The sequence below is a fragment of the Ambystoma mexicanum genome, chromosome 12, assembly GCF_040938575.1.
Source record: "Ambystoma mexicanum isolate Mex_15411 chromosome 12, UKY_AmexF1_1, whole genome shotgun sequence".
Lineage (NCBI taxonomy): Eukaryota > Metazoa > Chordata > Amphibia > Caudata > Ambystomatidae > Ambystoma > Ambystoma mexicanum.
In genome coordinates, this window is record NC_090936.1 from 964,601,981 (window position 1) to 964,619,579 (window position 17,599).

At 47.4% G+C, this 17,599-nt stretch overlaps 2 protein-coding genes across 3 annotated transcripts in view; both read left to right on the forward strand.

The window, feature by feature from the left end:
* The window catches only part of LOC138514139 (uncharacterized), a 338,787-nt gene that overhangs the window by 220,552 nt on the left and 100,636 nt on the right, over positions 1–17,599 (forward strand). The gene's annotated exons all lie outside the window — the stretch shown is intronic.
* Positions 1,123–8,710, forward strand: LOC138514135 (myb-related transcription factor, partner of profilin-like). Its single transcript, XM_069629433.1, has 2 exons — positions 1,123–7,365; positions 7,788–8,710. Exons 1-2 carry the CDS (start codon positions 6,945–6,947, stop codon positions 8,204–8,206), a joined length of 840 nt encoding a protein of 279 aa, XP_069485534.1. The 5' UTR covers positions 1,123–6,944; the 3' UTR covers positions 8,207–8,710.

Here is a 17,599-nt window from a genome sequence, read left to right on the forward strand (position 1 = left end):
AGGAGGGTTGACGTCTATCTGATGTGCAGAGTCCTGTTAAGGAGCATTGTAATATCTCGTATTTCATTTAGAATTAAAAAAATCTGTTCTCACTGTGTTTTAAAACTCCTTGGAGCTTTCTCCATTGGTGGGGTTGTATCCTGTACCAGCAAAATGCTAACCAACCAGTTTGATTGCATAAAGAATAGAAAATGCAAGCTTCAATATTCCACAATTTCAGATCATCCGACCTATCTACAGTAACTCTGGGGTACAATAACTCTGGGGTCAAAGCGTAAACCCTGAATGCCCCCAAAACACCATCTTAAGCCAAGCAATGCAGCACAACAGAATAGGTTCTGACACAGCAAATCAAGACCAGCCGACAATCATTCTCAGGAGATAATTCTTCACTTCTGGCTACAACCACGAGACAGTGGATGACCTGATCCACATAGCTCTCAGAACATCTGAAAGTAGCCTATTGCTATGGAAAGAACGAGCACTGACCTTTTTCTGTTGATGGTCACCTGCCACTCCCAGCCAGGCAAGGACATATTCCCAGAAGTTGTATTGCTATCTTTAAGACAACTAAAAAGTCCACTTTATAATGACTGACAGAAGCAGACTGTCCAGTTTTACAACAGAACCTGGTACCAAACCCTGTTTAGTGTGGGTTATCTCAGCCCTGTGTTCAGGGGTGAGGTCACATTCGTAATTCAAGGCAAACCAGTTTGTTAAAGCTTTCCTCGACTCATTTTGTAGGAGTATTCGAGCAGACATGCCCCTGCTTTCAGGAGGGGAGCAGGATAGAAAAGACTATCGGGTAAAACAGTATCACTTTGAAAAGAGGAATGTCTATGTAGATGTTATTATAAACAATAGCTTTTATATTGCATAAGATTTTACTTGTTATCGTCAAAACAGCAAGCGAGCCCTTCACCCGCTGCTATGAAGGGCGCGCTTGCTGTTTTCTCTGTTCTTAGCTGAACACTACTCTTGGATCCCGTTTTCACCCAATGTGTACTTGTGTCCCTCTTAGCACCTCACCCGTGCTCGGCGCACGGTGCATGAAAGAAACTGAAAGAAACTTCCTGTTCATTTGATACCTGCCACTTTAAGTGAGCCGAGCCTCGAAGTGGACTCCGCCCATTCCAGGAAGGAGAGCCTCATAAGCGAAGCAAGCCCGCCCTTGCAGCGTTAAGCCCGCAGAGAGTGAAGGGCGCGCTCGCTGTTTTCGCTGTTTTGCTGGTTGCTGTGGCTGCCATTCCCCTCTTCCGATACAGATAACGAAGTAAGCCCAAATCCTGACTACCAAGTATGCCCCCCGTCTACTATCCAAGCACCAGGATTGCTGCTAGAGACAACGCTACCCCACTGTCGGCACCATATGCCTTGAACTATGAGACTCTGAACTTGACTCAATCCATATAGCGCCTCAGCCTCTTTACACCATCCTCCTTGCAGCCTCAAGACACCTCCACATCTCAACTTTTGCAATAACTAGCAGGCAATCTCCGGTGCCTATGGAAACCACAACAACAGCCAACGACCAGACTTGCACTCTTAAATTTCATTACTGAACGGGGACTGCGGGCCTCGCGCCTTTTGACCTGATTTTCTTCCAACATTCCTACTGTGAAGCCACTATCACAAAGCAACAGGAAGTAATTGCGCAAACTACTAGAACTGCGGACACCCGCATACGACCCTCAAACTCGGGTAACAATCTACCTAAGTTCAGTACGGACATCGGGGACTGTGGGCCTTGTGCCTTTGACCCGACTATCCCTCTCGGATACAAAGCCAGCGCGAAATACATACATTTGTATCCCCTCCTCACCCAGAAGAAAAACACTAGCCTGCTTATCACCTTGACTCTACTCATCAAACCATGGTTGCCTCAACTGGCCCACTAACCCACTAACGACGCACAGAGCGCCTCTCCAATCCACCACAGAGGAGGGGAAAATTTTGAATGTCCACATTGACAACACTATCCTCAATTATTCACACGACTGCACAACTGAGAGCACTATAGATATACCCCCATCAACAAACAAAACACGCCCTTACGATTTGACTCAAACTTGCCCACCACAGATCAACGCCGAAAAGCGCAACATGATGAAGACTGCACCATACCGAAACTGGAAAAGAGAAACGAGGCCCCACAACCTTTCATCTCACATGAACATGATGCAACAGCATGTGAGCCTGAAATATCGCAAAGTATAAGAGACGCCCCTGAGACAGAATTTATAACCTCTCACTGCACCTCGCATACGATGGAGCACACAAATGTACTTCCCTCCAGTCAGAAACCCAGCAACAAGTCCACCAGTAAAAAAAATCAAAACTGAGAGCCAGACAGAATGCAACGCAAGCAACGAGCCAGAGACGCCTATCCAGTACCACCCAGACCTAAAAGCCAACAAAGACAATGAAGAGCTACTTGTAACCCAGCAAAAGACAAAGGCGATACTCGCTAAAAGATTATGGCAACACAATTACACAGTAAGTCATTCCAAATCTCAAAACCACACAGACGCTGGAACCGATCGAGAAAAGAAAAGGCTCGACATCGACTAATTTGAATCAATAATTTAAAACCAAGAAAAACCTGATTCAATTTTTGGAAATTTGACTCCAGCCAGGCTAGATTTACACTACCCAGATGCAACCTTCACACCAAAACAAGAAAAACAACAAACCAAGCCATGTGGAATAAATATCCCTAAACCAACCAACATCTGCAAGAAGGATCCACATCAAATAAATCACACTGGCACACAAGCGAAACTGAAATTACCGAAACAAACTTTACTTAACCACTTAGACGACACGAAATGCAAATGCAAGCCTACCAGTGATCAACCGGAAATTCCAATTCCAACTACAATGGCGGAATGCCAGAACTCCTTGATCACAGCTTCTAGCCAAGCACTGATTCCATTCATTAAACTTTATGAAACTTTAAAAGATACCATGCGCGATCAAGCAACACCTTTTGCTCTAATGCACACAAAACAAATACATACTGAGTCTTTCATCACCAAACTCCAATTGCGCCTCGACCAAGAAGCAGAAACATCAGCCCAATGGCAAGCCAGATTATTTGACTTAGCAAGAGTAGATTGCACAGAAAAAGAGCAACTCACTGCCACTCTAACCAAACTGCTATCCACTAAACAGGAAAAAACAGCTACTCACACACCACCAAGCTTGCTCGATGAAGAAACCAACTATATACCACCCCACGATGAACCTCATTCATCAAAAATAACAAGTCAGATACTGAATGGACAACAAAACAAGGAAATTATTGAAACAATGAATCCGACTGAAAACAATCCATCACGCCAAGATCGTCCCACAATAAAGGGAACAGACAATACCGTCATCATACAGGAAACACTGCCTATGCAACCACCCAATGAAACGGGATCCTTTGCGATTTATGACACTTCGAAGAAGACAACAGACAAGCCAAAAGAGCAACCTCCAAAAAAAAGAAAGAACAAAGGATCACAAGCCTTCCTGAGAAAATTGACTTTTCCACCCAAGAGGAACCACTTCCAGCCTCAGAAATGGAATGAGAAAACAACTGAACTCGATCCAAAACTCACTGAATCTAACAAAGTACCCAAACCTAAATCCATCCTATACTCGTCATGGACACCTTGATGAACCTCACAACGCATGAGGACGGCCACATACCAAACGCAAGGAAATCCCTGTCTATATAATTGCTGAAACTGAAGGGAATTGGAACACTGGTGAACTCCCCTCAAACAATTCTACCCCTAACACATTCAATAATTCCCGGGAACTGACAACTCACGCTTCAAAACCAAGGAAACTACTAACACTTCCGACCTTTCTCGACCCTCACCGCCAGTATCAAGACCCCACGGCCATACTACACAGAACACAAGAACTAGAAGATGGCCTTATCATGAACAGAGCAAACCCACTCTGCCTGTTTCATGCCATCTCTACCCTAGGAAAACATGAGAACAGAAGACATAAAACTGATTACATTTCCCAGCAAAAACAAAATGGATTCAATCGAGATCTGCTTGTACGAACAGGCTGCACTAGACAAACTACCTGCTTGTAAAGAATACTTTAATCAACTAGGATGTGCTTGTACTACAGCAAAATCAAACACTAGTACATCTTGTAAGATAGCTGAAAAGAGACCTCTCAACCCCGAGGAAAGTAACAAACTCGAATGAACACCGCCAAAACACCAACTAAGGCACACACAACACGCTGAAAGCCCAAGAAGGAACATAGAGAGCGACAGAGCTATTTTTCGCTCATATACACCCACTAACGATGCGACCATAACAAAAGATCGTTACTCAAAAAAACAAACTCGATTATAACCAACACCCAACAAACTCCAACAGAAGATCAACTCGTGTTCTTGGAACACAAGAGGCTTTTCTCACCTATATAAACCAGGAAACGAAGACCTAAATAACTACGAAATCATCTGTCTACAAGAAACCTCGCTGATACATAAACCCTCTTGTGATGGCTACTTGAACTGCATCAATCCGGCCCTCCTTGGACAAAAAGGAGACCCTATGCTGGCCTCTTAACAATGCGGAAAATTTAAGCCAATTTACACCTAGTAGAAACTCACAATCCCAACCACTGGACACAAATAACTGTATTAGAATTCAATGACACTAAAGAACCCAGAAAATCTACCTGTACAGATATCCAACAAACTGCGATAGCCAACATATATTGGAACTCAATTGCTGCCAGACACCACATTCATAGATGACCTAATGACCAACATGGACAACCTTAGAATAAAAAACCCTAAATAAATCTGATCTTATGCGGCGACATGAACATACATCTTTTCAATGAGCAAGGAGAAAGAACTCCTGCCTACCAAATGAACCAAAAACAAGAACTTGGGAGAAAGAGATGGACAATCGATATCTGACCCTACTAAGTGGAAGAATAAAAGGAGACCAACCCCCACACTACACCTGGACCAGAGGACGGTCGACGGTCTACATCGACTACATTTATGCCTCTCCCTGATCGTTGAGGCCTCCAGGACACCATGCGTCATCCTGACGATCCACAGTGACCATTACAAAGTAATCTTGACTTGGTCTCACACCCTCCAACTCCTACACCAAGAAAAGTCTGGCAAAATCTAAACTAACCAGGCAGCAAATCAATTGCGCATTCCAAACACTCAAGTGCTCACGATAAAAGAACATTTCCAACATTCCTTAAAGCCAATTAAAGCTAAAATCAACTATGAATGGCTCCTACCAAACTGCTGGGAAAATTTGCGGGAACACTGACTTCGAACATAACCATGCTTACAACGAATTGATCGCCATTAAAAAAAAAAAACATTGCGCAAAGAAATGCGCGTCACTCGCAAAACTGAACCAGCAACTGCCCTTCAAACAATCCACGACCTGAAACAGGGATACCGGAATTGGATGAAGTCAACAAAAGCGATCTTACTATAGAACGATGCTGAAAGCATCCTAAAAATACTTGGAAACAAAAACACCAGAGATCTCTGGAAACTATTGAATAACAACAACTTCACCCCAGCTTCCTTTTTATCAGAGGTACCAAAGAAAGCCTGGATGCAACACTTCACCAAGCTCTACAGTGACCAAACAAAGCCGCCTAACAATAGCAACAGTACATATGAATGGTTCAATTCATGGGAACGGGAAGAAATTCTACACCTTATCAAACACCTAAACACCTCGAGAGCAACCGGCCCTGATGGCCTAAGCAATTACAACATCAAGCAACAACCAGAGGCCTGGACTGATCTGTGTCTGGAGCTATTTAGTCTGATCTCTAAAGAACAATACATCCCTCGAACCTGGCAATCCGCCACCCTTATCCCAATATACAAACAAGGAGAAAATAATCTACCGACAAACTACAGACCGCTTGCCATGCTTTACCCCTTTGAAGCTAATATTTTGCTTCAATCTTACTAAGAAGACTGAATGACTGGGCTACCAAAAATAACATCTACGACCCACGACAGACCAGATTTGTCAAGAACCCTGGGACAAACATAAACCTGACTATCCTGAACATCTTAAAACCAGAAGCAAATAGAACTGGAACACATGTCCATGCGGCCTTCATCGACCTTCAAATGGCCTTCGACAGTATCAACCGAAATAAGCTCTGGAACAAGTTACCCAGAAATGTCCCCCCAAAATTCTGGAACCTATCAAGGCCTTATACAGCAACACCTAAATAAAAATCCGACTCTCACTTTCCGGCACATCATCTTGCTCTATACCAACAGCCAAGGGACTCAAACAAGGCTGCCCACTAGCTGCAACACTTTTCAACTTTTATCTTTTTGACATCATGATCAGCCAAGCAAATGTTGCAGCATACCCCCCCCCAAAATCAACAATACCAAAATACCTTACATACTTTATGCCGACTACTTGGTGCTGCTAGATAAGACACTTGTAGGCCTCCAAAGAAGACTCCAAACACTGGAAAAATATATCAAAAAGACAATGGGGGTCATTACGAGTTTGGAGGTAAGTAACTGCCCTTACCGGCATGGCGCAAATAGCGTGTCCGTCTAGTCAAGAGCCCTATTACGACTTTGTGGGCACAAGCTTTGCGCCATGCTGGTAAGGGCATTACCGCCATGCCGTTAAAGGCATGGAAAATGCCCTTAGCGGCATTATGCATAGCACTGATTGCACTACCGGCATGAACCAAGGCGGCAATAGAAGCCTCCGCTAATAGCGGTCACAGCTAATAACGTCACCGTAAATAAGCGGAACCGGAAGAAGTGTCATTGCACAGAAACGGGAAGGAGCACGGCAGCCATCTTTAAAAACACAATCCATTGCCATCCTCAGCACACAGGACCTGTGGGACACTGCTGTTCATGGAAAGTCAACCTCCTACACACCCCAATGCCAAAGGCTATTAAGAAGGGCGCCTCCCGCCAGCGCAAGGAGCGCTTTAATGAAGACGAGTTGGAGATGCTAGCTGGGACCCTGCAGGAACATGCAGACATGGTGTTCTGCCAGAGCATGAAGAGGGAGGCCATCATTCGAAAAAAAGAGATCTGGGCACTTGTGGAGCAGAAAGTGAGCGCAGTCGGGAACACCCCAGGCACCATAAAAGACTGCAGGAAGCGTTGGGACGACTTGCGGCTCCGAGTACGGAACATACTCTCTGCAAACAGGAGCCAGGCAATGGCAACAGGCGGAGGAGCCAGCTCCCCCATCAAGCTGTCCCGATGGGAGGATATCTGTGCCAGCCTGATTGGCATTGAGGGGATAGAAGGTGTCGGAGACATGGAGTGTGGCGCCACAACAACGGCGGATGGAGGTGAGTGTCCTAAGAAAACACTGTAATGCAGAGTCTGATGAAAGTCAACCAATATGTCTGTCCAGAGAGGCAAGCCATGGGCCAACACACACACACACTCCCAGCAAAGTTGTCGGACGCATCAGACACATGCAGATGCCTGCAGCAAGGCAATGCCTTACCTGACATACCACACAAAATGTAAATGCCATAAGTCACACTGCATGCAGGCCCCAACAAATATGCATGTCACATACCATAGGACTTGCCCAACATGAGTGACCCTGACGTATGCCTGGATCACCCACCCATATATCAAACAACGTGATCATCCAAACTCTAATGCCTATTACCCTCGGTTGTGTGGATGATTAATTGTACAAATGTACGTATGATGCATATCAAAACATCACTCATGCCGTCCCTCTCTTCAACCCCCACAGGCTCAGACCTTGACAGCGATGCCCATGACTCAACTCCACAGAAAACCACACCACGGAAGAGGGCCCAGGATGAGGCCAACCGGCCTTCAATCTCGAAGGGCCAACCCAAGGCCCGCCGTGCACCACCAGAGAAAACACCTCAGGCACCGGTGCTGCCAAGGGCCGTTGAGGCGGAAGCACCAACACCTGTTGTACAGCCACAGGAGACAGCCGAGGCTCCACACTCAGCAGAGTCCAGTCTGGCTGGGGAGGTGGCAGCCACAGCACCCCAGGCTGAGGAGGCACAGGAAGAGGTATGGATGCCTGTGGAGGACAGTCCTCAGAACTGCTCCGCACGCCCAGTCCACTGCCATCCCCCCAAATCACATCACTTGAGTCGGACCACAGCACCACCCCGGAGCAGTCTGGGGGGTTGTTAATTCAAGGGGCCATTAGTCCCATAGTGGAGAGCAGTGAAGCCGAGCATGACACCCAGGCACCGTCCACCTCCACAGGTGCACTTGCAGGGCCGCTGCGTTCTTAGCAGCTGAATGCCCTTGTGCGGCAGTTTGTGGAGGACAACGCCCAGGCAAGGCAGTAGTGGCGGGAGAACATCGCCTCTCTAGGCAAGACAATCACAGACAACACCGCCTTCATGGGCAAGATATTTGCGGAGAATACTAGCCGCCTTTGTGTGGAGGTATCCGCCCTGCGGCAGGTACTCAGCCCCATAGCCTATGCCATGGAGTCGGAACGTCCAGCAACACAATTTGAGCAGGCGGCCACACCATCCTTGTCAAGCTCTACCCAGACCAGCCCACTCCGCAAGTCGTCGTGCATCCTGCGCCGGCCAGACATGCCGCCACCAGGTCCAGGGAGTGCTAAAATAGTCTGGGCAGCCTGATGAAGGCATTAGAGACTTGTTGGGACATGTGTGGGGAGGGTGAGGGTGTGTTGGGGAGGGGGAGTTGGTGAGGGGGAGTTGTGGGGGTAGGGGGTAAGGGTGGTGGAGGGATGTTGCACTATCGTTATCATTGTTAATTTCAATACACCCGTTGTGTCAACAGCAAGACCGAGTGGACATTCATCATTGCTCATGTGTCATTTATTCATATACAGTGCATAGTGTGTATGTACCCCCACACCCAGTGCCCTCTGTCAAACTATCATGTCAGCCTCTGCAGCCATGTGTGTCAGTAATATTGTGCAATCACTAACTGACCCACAGCACGTCCCTCCTGTGCATCGGCACCGCAATGATGTGCAGCACTTCTTCTTCATCCCCTTCATCATCACCAGGTGGTTGCAGTTCAATGTCAGGGGGCAGGGGCACGTTGCGTCGGATACACATGCCACCAGATTATCGTTGGCCACATGCACATGTCCCTTGATGTATGCACACCATTTTTATGCCCTCAATATGTCCTGTACCATGGAATAATGGTGTGGGTTGCATCTTCAAGATGATACACGGTGTGCTCTGCCATCTTGTTACTCATGCATTGTGTACGCATACAGCTGTGTCTGTGTCCATTTAGTGATGTGTAGCGTTCTGTAGGATTTTCTGATGGGGAGCGTTGGCAGTAGGCTCTGCAATGTTAGGCATTCTGTGCTGATTTGTCCCATGGTGACATGCAGCATTCCTGTGGTTGATCCGGGATATCGGGCACAACAATGTGTGATGATCTTGCTGGCATCGCCTACCATCAGCACCTTGTTGGAGTCGTATTGCTTGCGATTGCCGTAAACCACCTCCATGGCATCCGGGCCCACCAACTCCAGGTGGGTGCAGTCAAGGGCACCTATACAATTTGTCATGCCTGCCAGTGCATGGGGGCCACCTTTTGTTTCAAGAATCTCCTGGGGAGTCTGTGGTAGGGATATGTGTTCCGTTGTGTGCTTGAGGAGGGCATCCAGCACTTGCTTCAGGATGCGAGTGAATAAGGGTGGTGATATGCCATGCATGTGCCCCACTGTGTACTGGTAGGTGGCTGTGGAAAGGAAGTGGAGCACCAACACTACCTACAGTAGAGGGGGGATGGCGGTGCGTATTTCAATGAGGCTGACAATCGTGTATCATGTCCACGATGGTGTTGATGGTGTCCCGGTCCAGACGGTACAGGGTGTGGTTCTGCTCCGGAGTTGGGTTGAATGGACTTGCTCTGATGTTTGGGATTGGGGGCTGCATGCGTGGTTACGCTGGCTGCACTGGTGGGGCATGCTGGGCCTGTCTCACCCTCCTTCTCCTGCTGCGTCTCCTCTGTGGTGCCTGCTGTTGGTGTTGTTGCTGGTGTTGCAATGCAAGCATGTCCTCCAGCTGAAGTATTGATGCTACTATTGGATTGATCTTGGTGTGTAAAGGGGTGTGGTGTGTGGGTGTGCTCTTTTTGTACAGGCACAGACTCCATTGCCTCCACCTGTGCTGATGGTGTGCACCTGTGGCAGTTTGGAACACTGCACATGGCATTTTACGGTTGGTCGACGATGCTGGTATTTACGGCATGCCAATATCCACTTTTAGCGCCTTCATGCTGCCGGTGTTTGCATGTCCGCTTGACTTGTGATGTCCTCCAGTTTATGGCATGCCGCTATTGCCGGTATGATGGGCCGTGTGCCCGCGCCCATGCCGCTATTAGAGGCACTGTTATTTACAGTGCTGCTAATAGCGGTTTGTCTGGTCGGAATAGCCCGGAGCGGTAAGCGATGCCGGTAATCCTTTACCGGCATGGTTTTTCCCTTACCTCCAACCTCGGAATGACCCCCAATGACATGCTAATTAACACCGCAAAAACTCAAGTCATGTCACTCACAGCAAAGAAAAACTCCAAAGCAACCGCATAGCCTTTGATCCTAGACAAAACGTGCCTTGAAATAGTCAAAACAACAAAATATCTTGGGATCCATTTGAATCAGTCAAAAATAGAAATGCACTGGACTGAGCACTTGAAAAACAAATGCCTTTCGCTCGCACGACAAGGTCTAATAATTCCCCCAAAATATGGCACTTCTCCTTAATTCCGTCTCTCACATTCTATAAACAAAAGGTGAACCCCATACTCACCTACGCAAGCGAGAGCCTCCTCAACCTCCCACGACAAACATGGGAAATCATGGAGGGAATCTTCTGGAGGAAACTACTGTCCCTACCTAAATCTTACCCTACAACCAGTTTTCGCTTTGAACTTGGAATCCAGTCACTTGACTCCCTAAACACCTGGAAGCACATCTCACTGTACAGAAAGACCATCATCGATGACGACATCCCATCGATCAGACTCCTAAGAACGTCTCCTATAGAAGTCCAGAATCCAACTTTGAACAGATGGAAAGAATTCTGCCGACAAATTAAAAAAAAACACAAAATAAGCAACGACATGCTGACAAATAGACCCATGAAAGCAAAAAAATTGCTGCAGGAACTTGACTGGATCCAGACGTGCGAAGACAAGAACAAATACAAACTCTCGCTCTTCACGCGATACGAGACCAGAGCCCTCAATGAGCCACCTAAATATTTAACAAAATTCCCTTTCAAACGAACACGGGACACCTTCCTTTGTTTTCGCTTGAACATTCTGCCAACTAGAGAATACCCGACACATACTCGGCAAACTGTGCTGGAGGAAACACATTGCAGATTTTGCAAACAGACCACCTCAATAGAAACGCTCTTCCATAATTTCATGGACTGTCCCGCGTTAACTGAAACACGAAAAACCTTTGCTCAGATGCTCCCGCAGGAACATATCAACCATGATCAGACTGAGAGATGGGAACAGATCATAAGCGGGAACTCATTTCCACAAATTTTTAGAACAATGCAATTTTGGGAAAAAATTATGAAACTGACTATGATACCATAACACGTATCAGAAACTATATCAAGAACTTGCCCTGATTGCCCATCGACATTCGTAATAAAATGTATTTTAACGTGCAACTCAAAAAGCGAACAATTCTAAAAGTTTGTATACAAACTACACAGCATTAACAAAACAAAAACAAACAAAAAAAGTAAATATAGTAAACTGTGAAGTCAAAAGTCAATCAGGACGTTTGGGTACATAGTTTGATAGTCCTTACCCGAGGGCTACCTTTTGGACTTGATTAGGTTTAATTAGGATTCATGCTCTAATGAGAATCCATTGTAGAGCTACCGCAACCTCTGATTGGCCGAGAAAGATACCGGTCTTGATGCTGAGCTATACATCATGGTGAGCTTAGGAGCCAATGTTCATGATCGTGCCCAATGTTACGTTCTCATTGGGATCACTCTGGATGCGATCAGAGTGTTTTGAATGTTTTGGTTTAGGTATCTTTGGCTATTTCTGAATGGACAGACAACGCTCTGGTGTTTGCAAGGTGGGAGGCCAGTGGTTGCTGTGATGGAAATGGTGGCGCTGCTGGCGACACTGATGATCTTCAAAAAGGACTACTGGGATGCAGCTGTACTGAAGAGCAGCAGTGTATAGTGCAAGTAACAGGGTTCGAAATTGAGATTCAATGAGCAGGAGCTAAAATCAGCTCCCGGTTGTTGGGCATCACCTTGTATGCAGGAGCTACCACAGGGCAACCAGATGCTACCATATATGCTCCTTTAACATTTCGTATATTTTGTATGAACCATTGTGTTTATGTGTTTAAATGTGTATTACATGTTTGTGTGTTCTAATTATTTTTTATTAACATTCTCAAATACTAAGTTGTCACATTTACATGTCTGGAAGGCACCAGTTGGCCCTAGGAGCCAAAGGTAGCCTGGTAGCTGTTGCTTTCAAGCTAACCTGGCTCTACTGAAGCAATAGAACCCAAGGAGGGGTAATTTCCAGTAGGGTAATGCCCCCGGCGATAGTTCCAACTCCGAGCAAATCGAGGGCGTTAACATAGTCCTGGGGGCATTACCCTACCTGTAATGCCCCACACCCTCCGAGGGTTCTATTGCTATTAGTACACCAGCACATTGTACCGGGGTACTAATAGCAATTTTTCTTGAGTTGAGAGACAGCGTTGCGACCGTTCATCAACTCGAGAAAAAAATGGAAAATAATGGCCGCCAGGGATCGCGGAGATGGGACTACATGTAGTCCCTTCTCCCTTTCCATGGCAGTCATTAAAAAAAATAGAAAAAAATGTAAATAAAGCAAATAGCCACCATGGATCGGGCGAAGAGACTTCATGTAGTCCCTTCTCCCTTTCCCATGACAGCCTGTCGGAGAAAGGAAAGGAACAGTGAGGTGCGTGGCGCGTGTCCCTCGCACAGGTAAGTCCTACCCGGCTGGGTAATGACCCGGCGAGGGCCAAGCAGATTGATTGTAACAATCTGATTGTCCCTTGCTGGGTACTAATATGCCAGGAGCAGAAGCTGAACAGCTCCCAGCTCCCCTCAATTTCGAATCCGGCAACTATCTGGTTCACTGAAGGTGAACCTTGTGTGCCAATATGCTTATGGTGTCCAACAGAGGCAGGAGATAGGTAAGAGATGGTCTCCTCCTTAATGTGAATTTACTTTAATTTAGTTCCTGTTCTTTTCTTCTGTTGTTTGCTGGTTGTTAGGAGGATTTTTAGAACCAACACTGGTGTGGGGTTCTTGAAAGGGTTTTTCACTCTAGGTCTAACCAAGCACTCGCTTGGTAATGAGTCTTGAGTAGCAATGGGCTGCTGGTCACAGGTTTGAGGGTTCTTCCAGCGATTGTGTCAGACACCAGCATGTGCTTCTGTATGGGGTGAGTCTGAAGCAGCTTTGAATCCCACAAGGCAGGAGAACCCCACAAGAACAGTTCACTGCAGGATAGAGAAGATGCCCATACGGTTGTCATTAACAAGGTTCGACAGTGTCAATGCAATGAGGCAGTTTGGATCCAGGAGGCTCCAGGCAAACTGCAGCAAGGACGGTTGCTGCACCCACCTTTGGCAAACTGTGCCTTCTCATCAATTGTGGAGACCTGAACTGGTCGCCTCAGTCCGTTAGAATGGTGGGGCCAGCAACAGTCCTCTGCTGTTTCTCCTAGAATGGTGGGGCCAGCAACAGTCCTCCGCTGTTTCTCCTGGATCCCATGGTCGACTATGAGAAATGGTGCCATATTCTTTCACTTATCCTAAATTAAGGCTAACCGGGGACCCCATGTTTACAATAGTTAAGAGCTGCACCAATAGTAACGAGCTGCACCATTCAAACAGGTAGGTTCCATCCCATAGTAGACGGCCAGCTTCCATCCCATATTAGACAGCCAGCTATCTCACACCTGCTCTGCAACAAGATCTCACCATGGCTTGGATGTATGTGTTGCCTCTAAAGCACTCCACCAAAGTAGCTTATGTTGCCCGTGAAAAAGCAAATGGCTGAGTGTTAGCTACACTGGTAACCAGAGGGGGCTACCACTACACTCCAACTGATCGGAGTGAAGCAGGTGAGGGAGGCTAAACAGACTCCACTCACCTCAGAAATCAGTCAGAGTCCAAATCCAAAGCAGACATACTGAGGGACAGGGGGGCCTCATTGAAGTCAACAACTGAAAGTTACAAAAAGAGAATTCTGATGGACTCCATCCTCTCACATCTATATCTACCAGCACAACTGCGCTTCAGGAACCTTTTCTACCGCAAGGAGGTGTAGGTCGGCTCTGCGTCAGTTCGGCCCGACACCACTACGCGCCCTGGACATGACATCAGGGCGAGTATATATAGAAGCGCCGTGCCCCAGGACCTAGATTCTTTTTTTCCGTGCACTCTGTTTGCTACTAGGAACACCCCTCTTTGCTTATTCGGTATGAGGAAAATTCTTGCTGTGCATATCTAATTCATTGTGATGGTGAATCCAACAAGGTCTTTGGGGGTTCAAACCCTGTGTGGATTGTGGGAGCCAGATGTCTGTGTCGGACCCACATCGCATATGCCTTTACTGCCTTGATGAAGGCCACGACATGCAGCACTGCGCCTCGTGCCAGTCGATGCATCCGAAGGTGCCCCTGAGAGGAGCTAAGTGGGCCTGCTAGAGACACAGCACAGAGGAGTGCCCCCCTGTTCGGAAGTACAAAAAGAAAAAAAAGAACCACAAGAGGTCGACGTCGCCCGACTGTTCTTAACAGCATTACTTGTCTTCGAAGAAGAGGAGCCACCACTCCAGGGAAGGCCAGAAGGAAGAGGTCCCACGGGTACATTTTCAAACTAAGTCCTCTTCCCCAGAGGGATGGGAGGCTTTCCGTTTAAATATGCTTGAAATCTTTGCAGAGTGCTTCAGCTGAGCCGGTGGGTCCTACCGGCTTTAAAGGAGCCTGCAGGGAGACCAACCACAGTGCAATATGACAGGATTGCGAGGAAGATGCGCACCGTTACGTCTTTGGACTTCGGTCCCCTGCATAAGGTCCCGGACCAACGGCACTGGCCAGTGCCGACTGCATTGGAGTCAATAAGGAGTTCCTTTCACTCCCAAGAAGGGCATATGTCACATCTGGAGGACATTTATGATGAGGCGGGTGTTGATGTCCCTTTCAGACTAGGACCCTTCCACCCTGGAAGATGAGAGACTTCCCAGAGGAGTGTTACGGGAAACAGGGTGACCTCGGTGGACCTAGAAGCCGACTTGCTGGAGGCAAGTGGCCTGGACACCTATGGTGTAGTATGACCTGTGCAACATTTTGGACGAGGGTCCTAAGAAGGCGACCTTGCTGCCTTTCAATCAGGCAGTGGAGGGTCTGTGGTGGAACTGTGGGCCAAATTGACATCAGTTCTCGCAGTGGACCGTGAACTGGCTAAGAAGCGCAGGCCGGTCTCTTTTGGACCTCTTATTTCTCTCTGCCCACACTTCCCTGGAACGTTTGGAGATGCAGGCTGCTACAACAAACCTTAAGATCACCTCTTTTCTGTAATTGCCCCTGGATAGCTAGACCAAACGGTTGAATGCGTGGGGCAGGAAGATTTTCAGCTCCTAGAGCCTGGGTCTCTGGTGCATCAAATTCTCCTTTGGCCTCTGGTCAGTAATAACTGAGGCGGCAGGGCACATCCCTGAAGGGGCGATGCAGGACAGCTTTCAGGTCATTATTAAATATGACAAGGAAGCTCCCTATCAAAGTTTGCAGTCTGGTTGGACACAGCAGATTGCGTCGCTAGTATGATGTCTACCAGCATCTCAGGCTATTTCGGCCACCTTGGCTATGTGTTTGTGGAAGGACAGATTGCTCTCAATGGTGAAGCCAGGGAGTTGTGGCCTCTGATGACGGCCCATCTGGCTGGCAAGAAGAAAACTGTGATGGACGCACTGAGCAGGCAGTCTTCAAACTGGCAGGAAGTTCTGGAGGAGATGTTCTCCCTCTGGGGTACTCCCCAGGTGGACGTCTTTGCTTCCAGTGTAAACAGGAAGTGCAGGTGGTTCTGCTCCAGGGAATTTCCTAGTCGGGGTGATCTGGAGCATGCCCTGACAGTCAAATGGGACTACAACCTGCTCTATACATTCCCACTAATCCCTGTCATTCCACTGGTTTTTAGGATACTGTGTCTGTTCAAGGCCACAATGATCTTGATCGCTCCAGAGAACATGGTACCCACAGTTGTTGGACATAGCCATCTGCTCTTCCTAGCATCTTCCGCAGTGGACGGATTTTCTCTCACTCAGAGGGTAGCGTCCTGCATCGAACCTCCACAGACTGAACTTTCATGCCTGTCTGCTAGGGAGAGGGATTTGTCAGAGGACATTCTGGACATACTCATATCTGCTGGAAGACCCGCCACCTAGTCCACTTATGCATGCAGGTGGCAGAGGTTTTTGGCTTGGTGCCGAGAGCAGGATCTGGACCCTTTTACTTTCTCCATTTCCTCTGCATGTACATTTCTTCTGTCATTGGCCCGGACGCGCTTACTAGTTGGTACAGTGAAGGGGTTTCTTGTGGCCATTTAGGACTTACAAATGACCCTGAAGCAGTGCTCTTTTCCCAATCCCTAGTTTTTCAATTCCAAAAGGGTCTTTCCAATATGTTTGCCCCAAGCCAGTTTGTTGATCCGGCACAGGATTAAAATTTAGTGTTGATTGTTTTTAATGGGCACTCAGTTGAGTCCCTTCATTCTTTATCTTTAAAACTGCCCACCCTTAAGGTGATTTACCTGGTTGCCATCACTTTCGCTAGACGAATGAGTGAGCTCCAGGCTCTGTCTGTTGATCCTCCCTACTTGTTTTTCTCCAAGGAGAAGGCGACGTTGAGTGTTGGACCCTATTTTCTTCTGAAGGTGGTCTTTGATTTCCATCTCTCTGAAAAGATTCTCATCTACCTGTCTTCTTCCCTCCGCCTCACTCTTCCAAAGCAGAGGCACGGTTCCATCGGTTGGATCCGGTGAGGGCTCTTAAGTTCTACGTCTCTCTGACAAAAGAGAACAGGACCGATGACCAGCCTTTCATTGGTTACGTGGGTACCCGACCAGGTAGGGCTGTTACAAAACCGTGTCTCGATGGATCATTCTCTGCATCTCAGAATGCTACGATCGGCAGGCAAGGAGGACCCAGACGGTTTGCCGGCTGCCACCTCAGCTCTGCAACGCAGAGTGCCTATCCTGGATATTTGCCAAGAAGACATGTGATCTTCCTTGCACACGCTTGCTGAGCATTACTACTTGAATTATATGTCTGGTCAGGATACTCGTTTTGGCAGGGTGTCCTTCAGAGTATTCTGGTTTAGGTGGTGTCTTTGCTACCCTCCTTCCTTCGGGTCGTTGTACTGCTTTGGGAGTTGTGATGAATCAAGGGAATTCGTCCCTTCTCCCCAGGGGGGAGAGCCCCCGCCTCCATGTGAGGCTTTGATGATGAACCTGCTCCGCAGCACCCTCCCCGTGGGTTGAGGCAGTAGGAT

Excerpts from the sequence above, each read along its gene's own strand:
- LOC138514135 (XM_069629433.1), top strand. The coding sequence starts at position 6,945 with ATGCCAAAGGCTATTAAGAAGGGCGCCTCCCGCCAGCGCAAGGAGCGC. Across the intron at positions 7,366-7,787 it reads CACAACAACGGCGGATGGAG|GCTCAGACCTTGACAGCGAT; the intron begins GTGAGTGTCCTA and ends CAACCCCCACAG.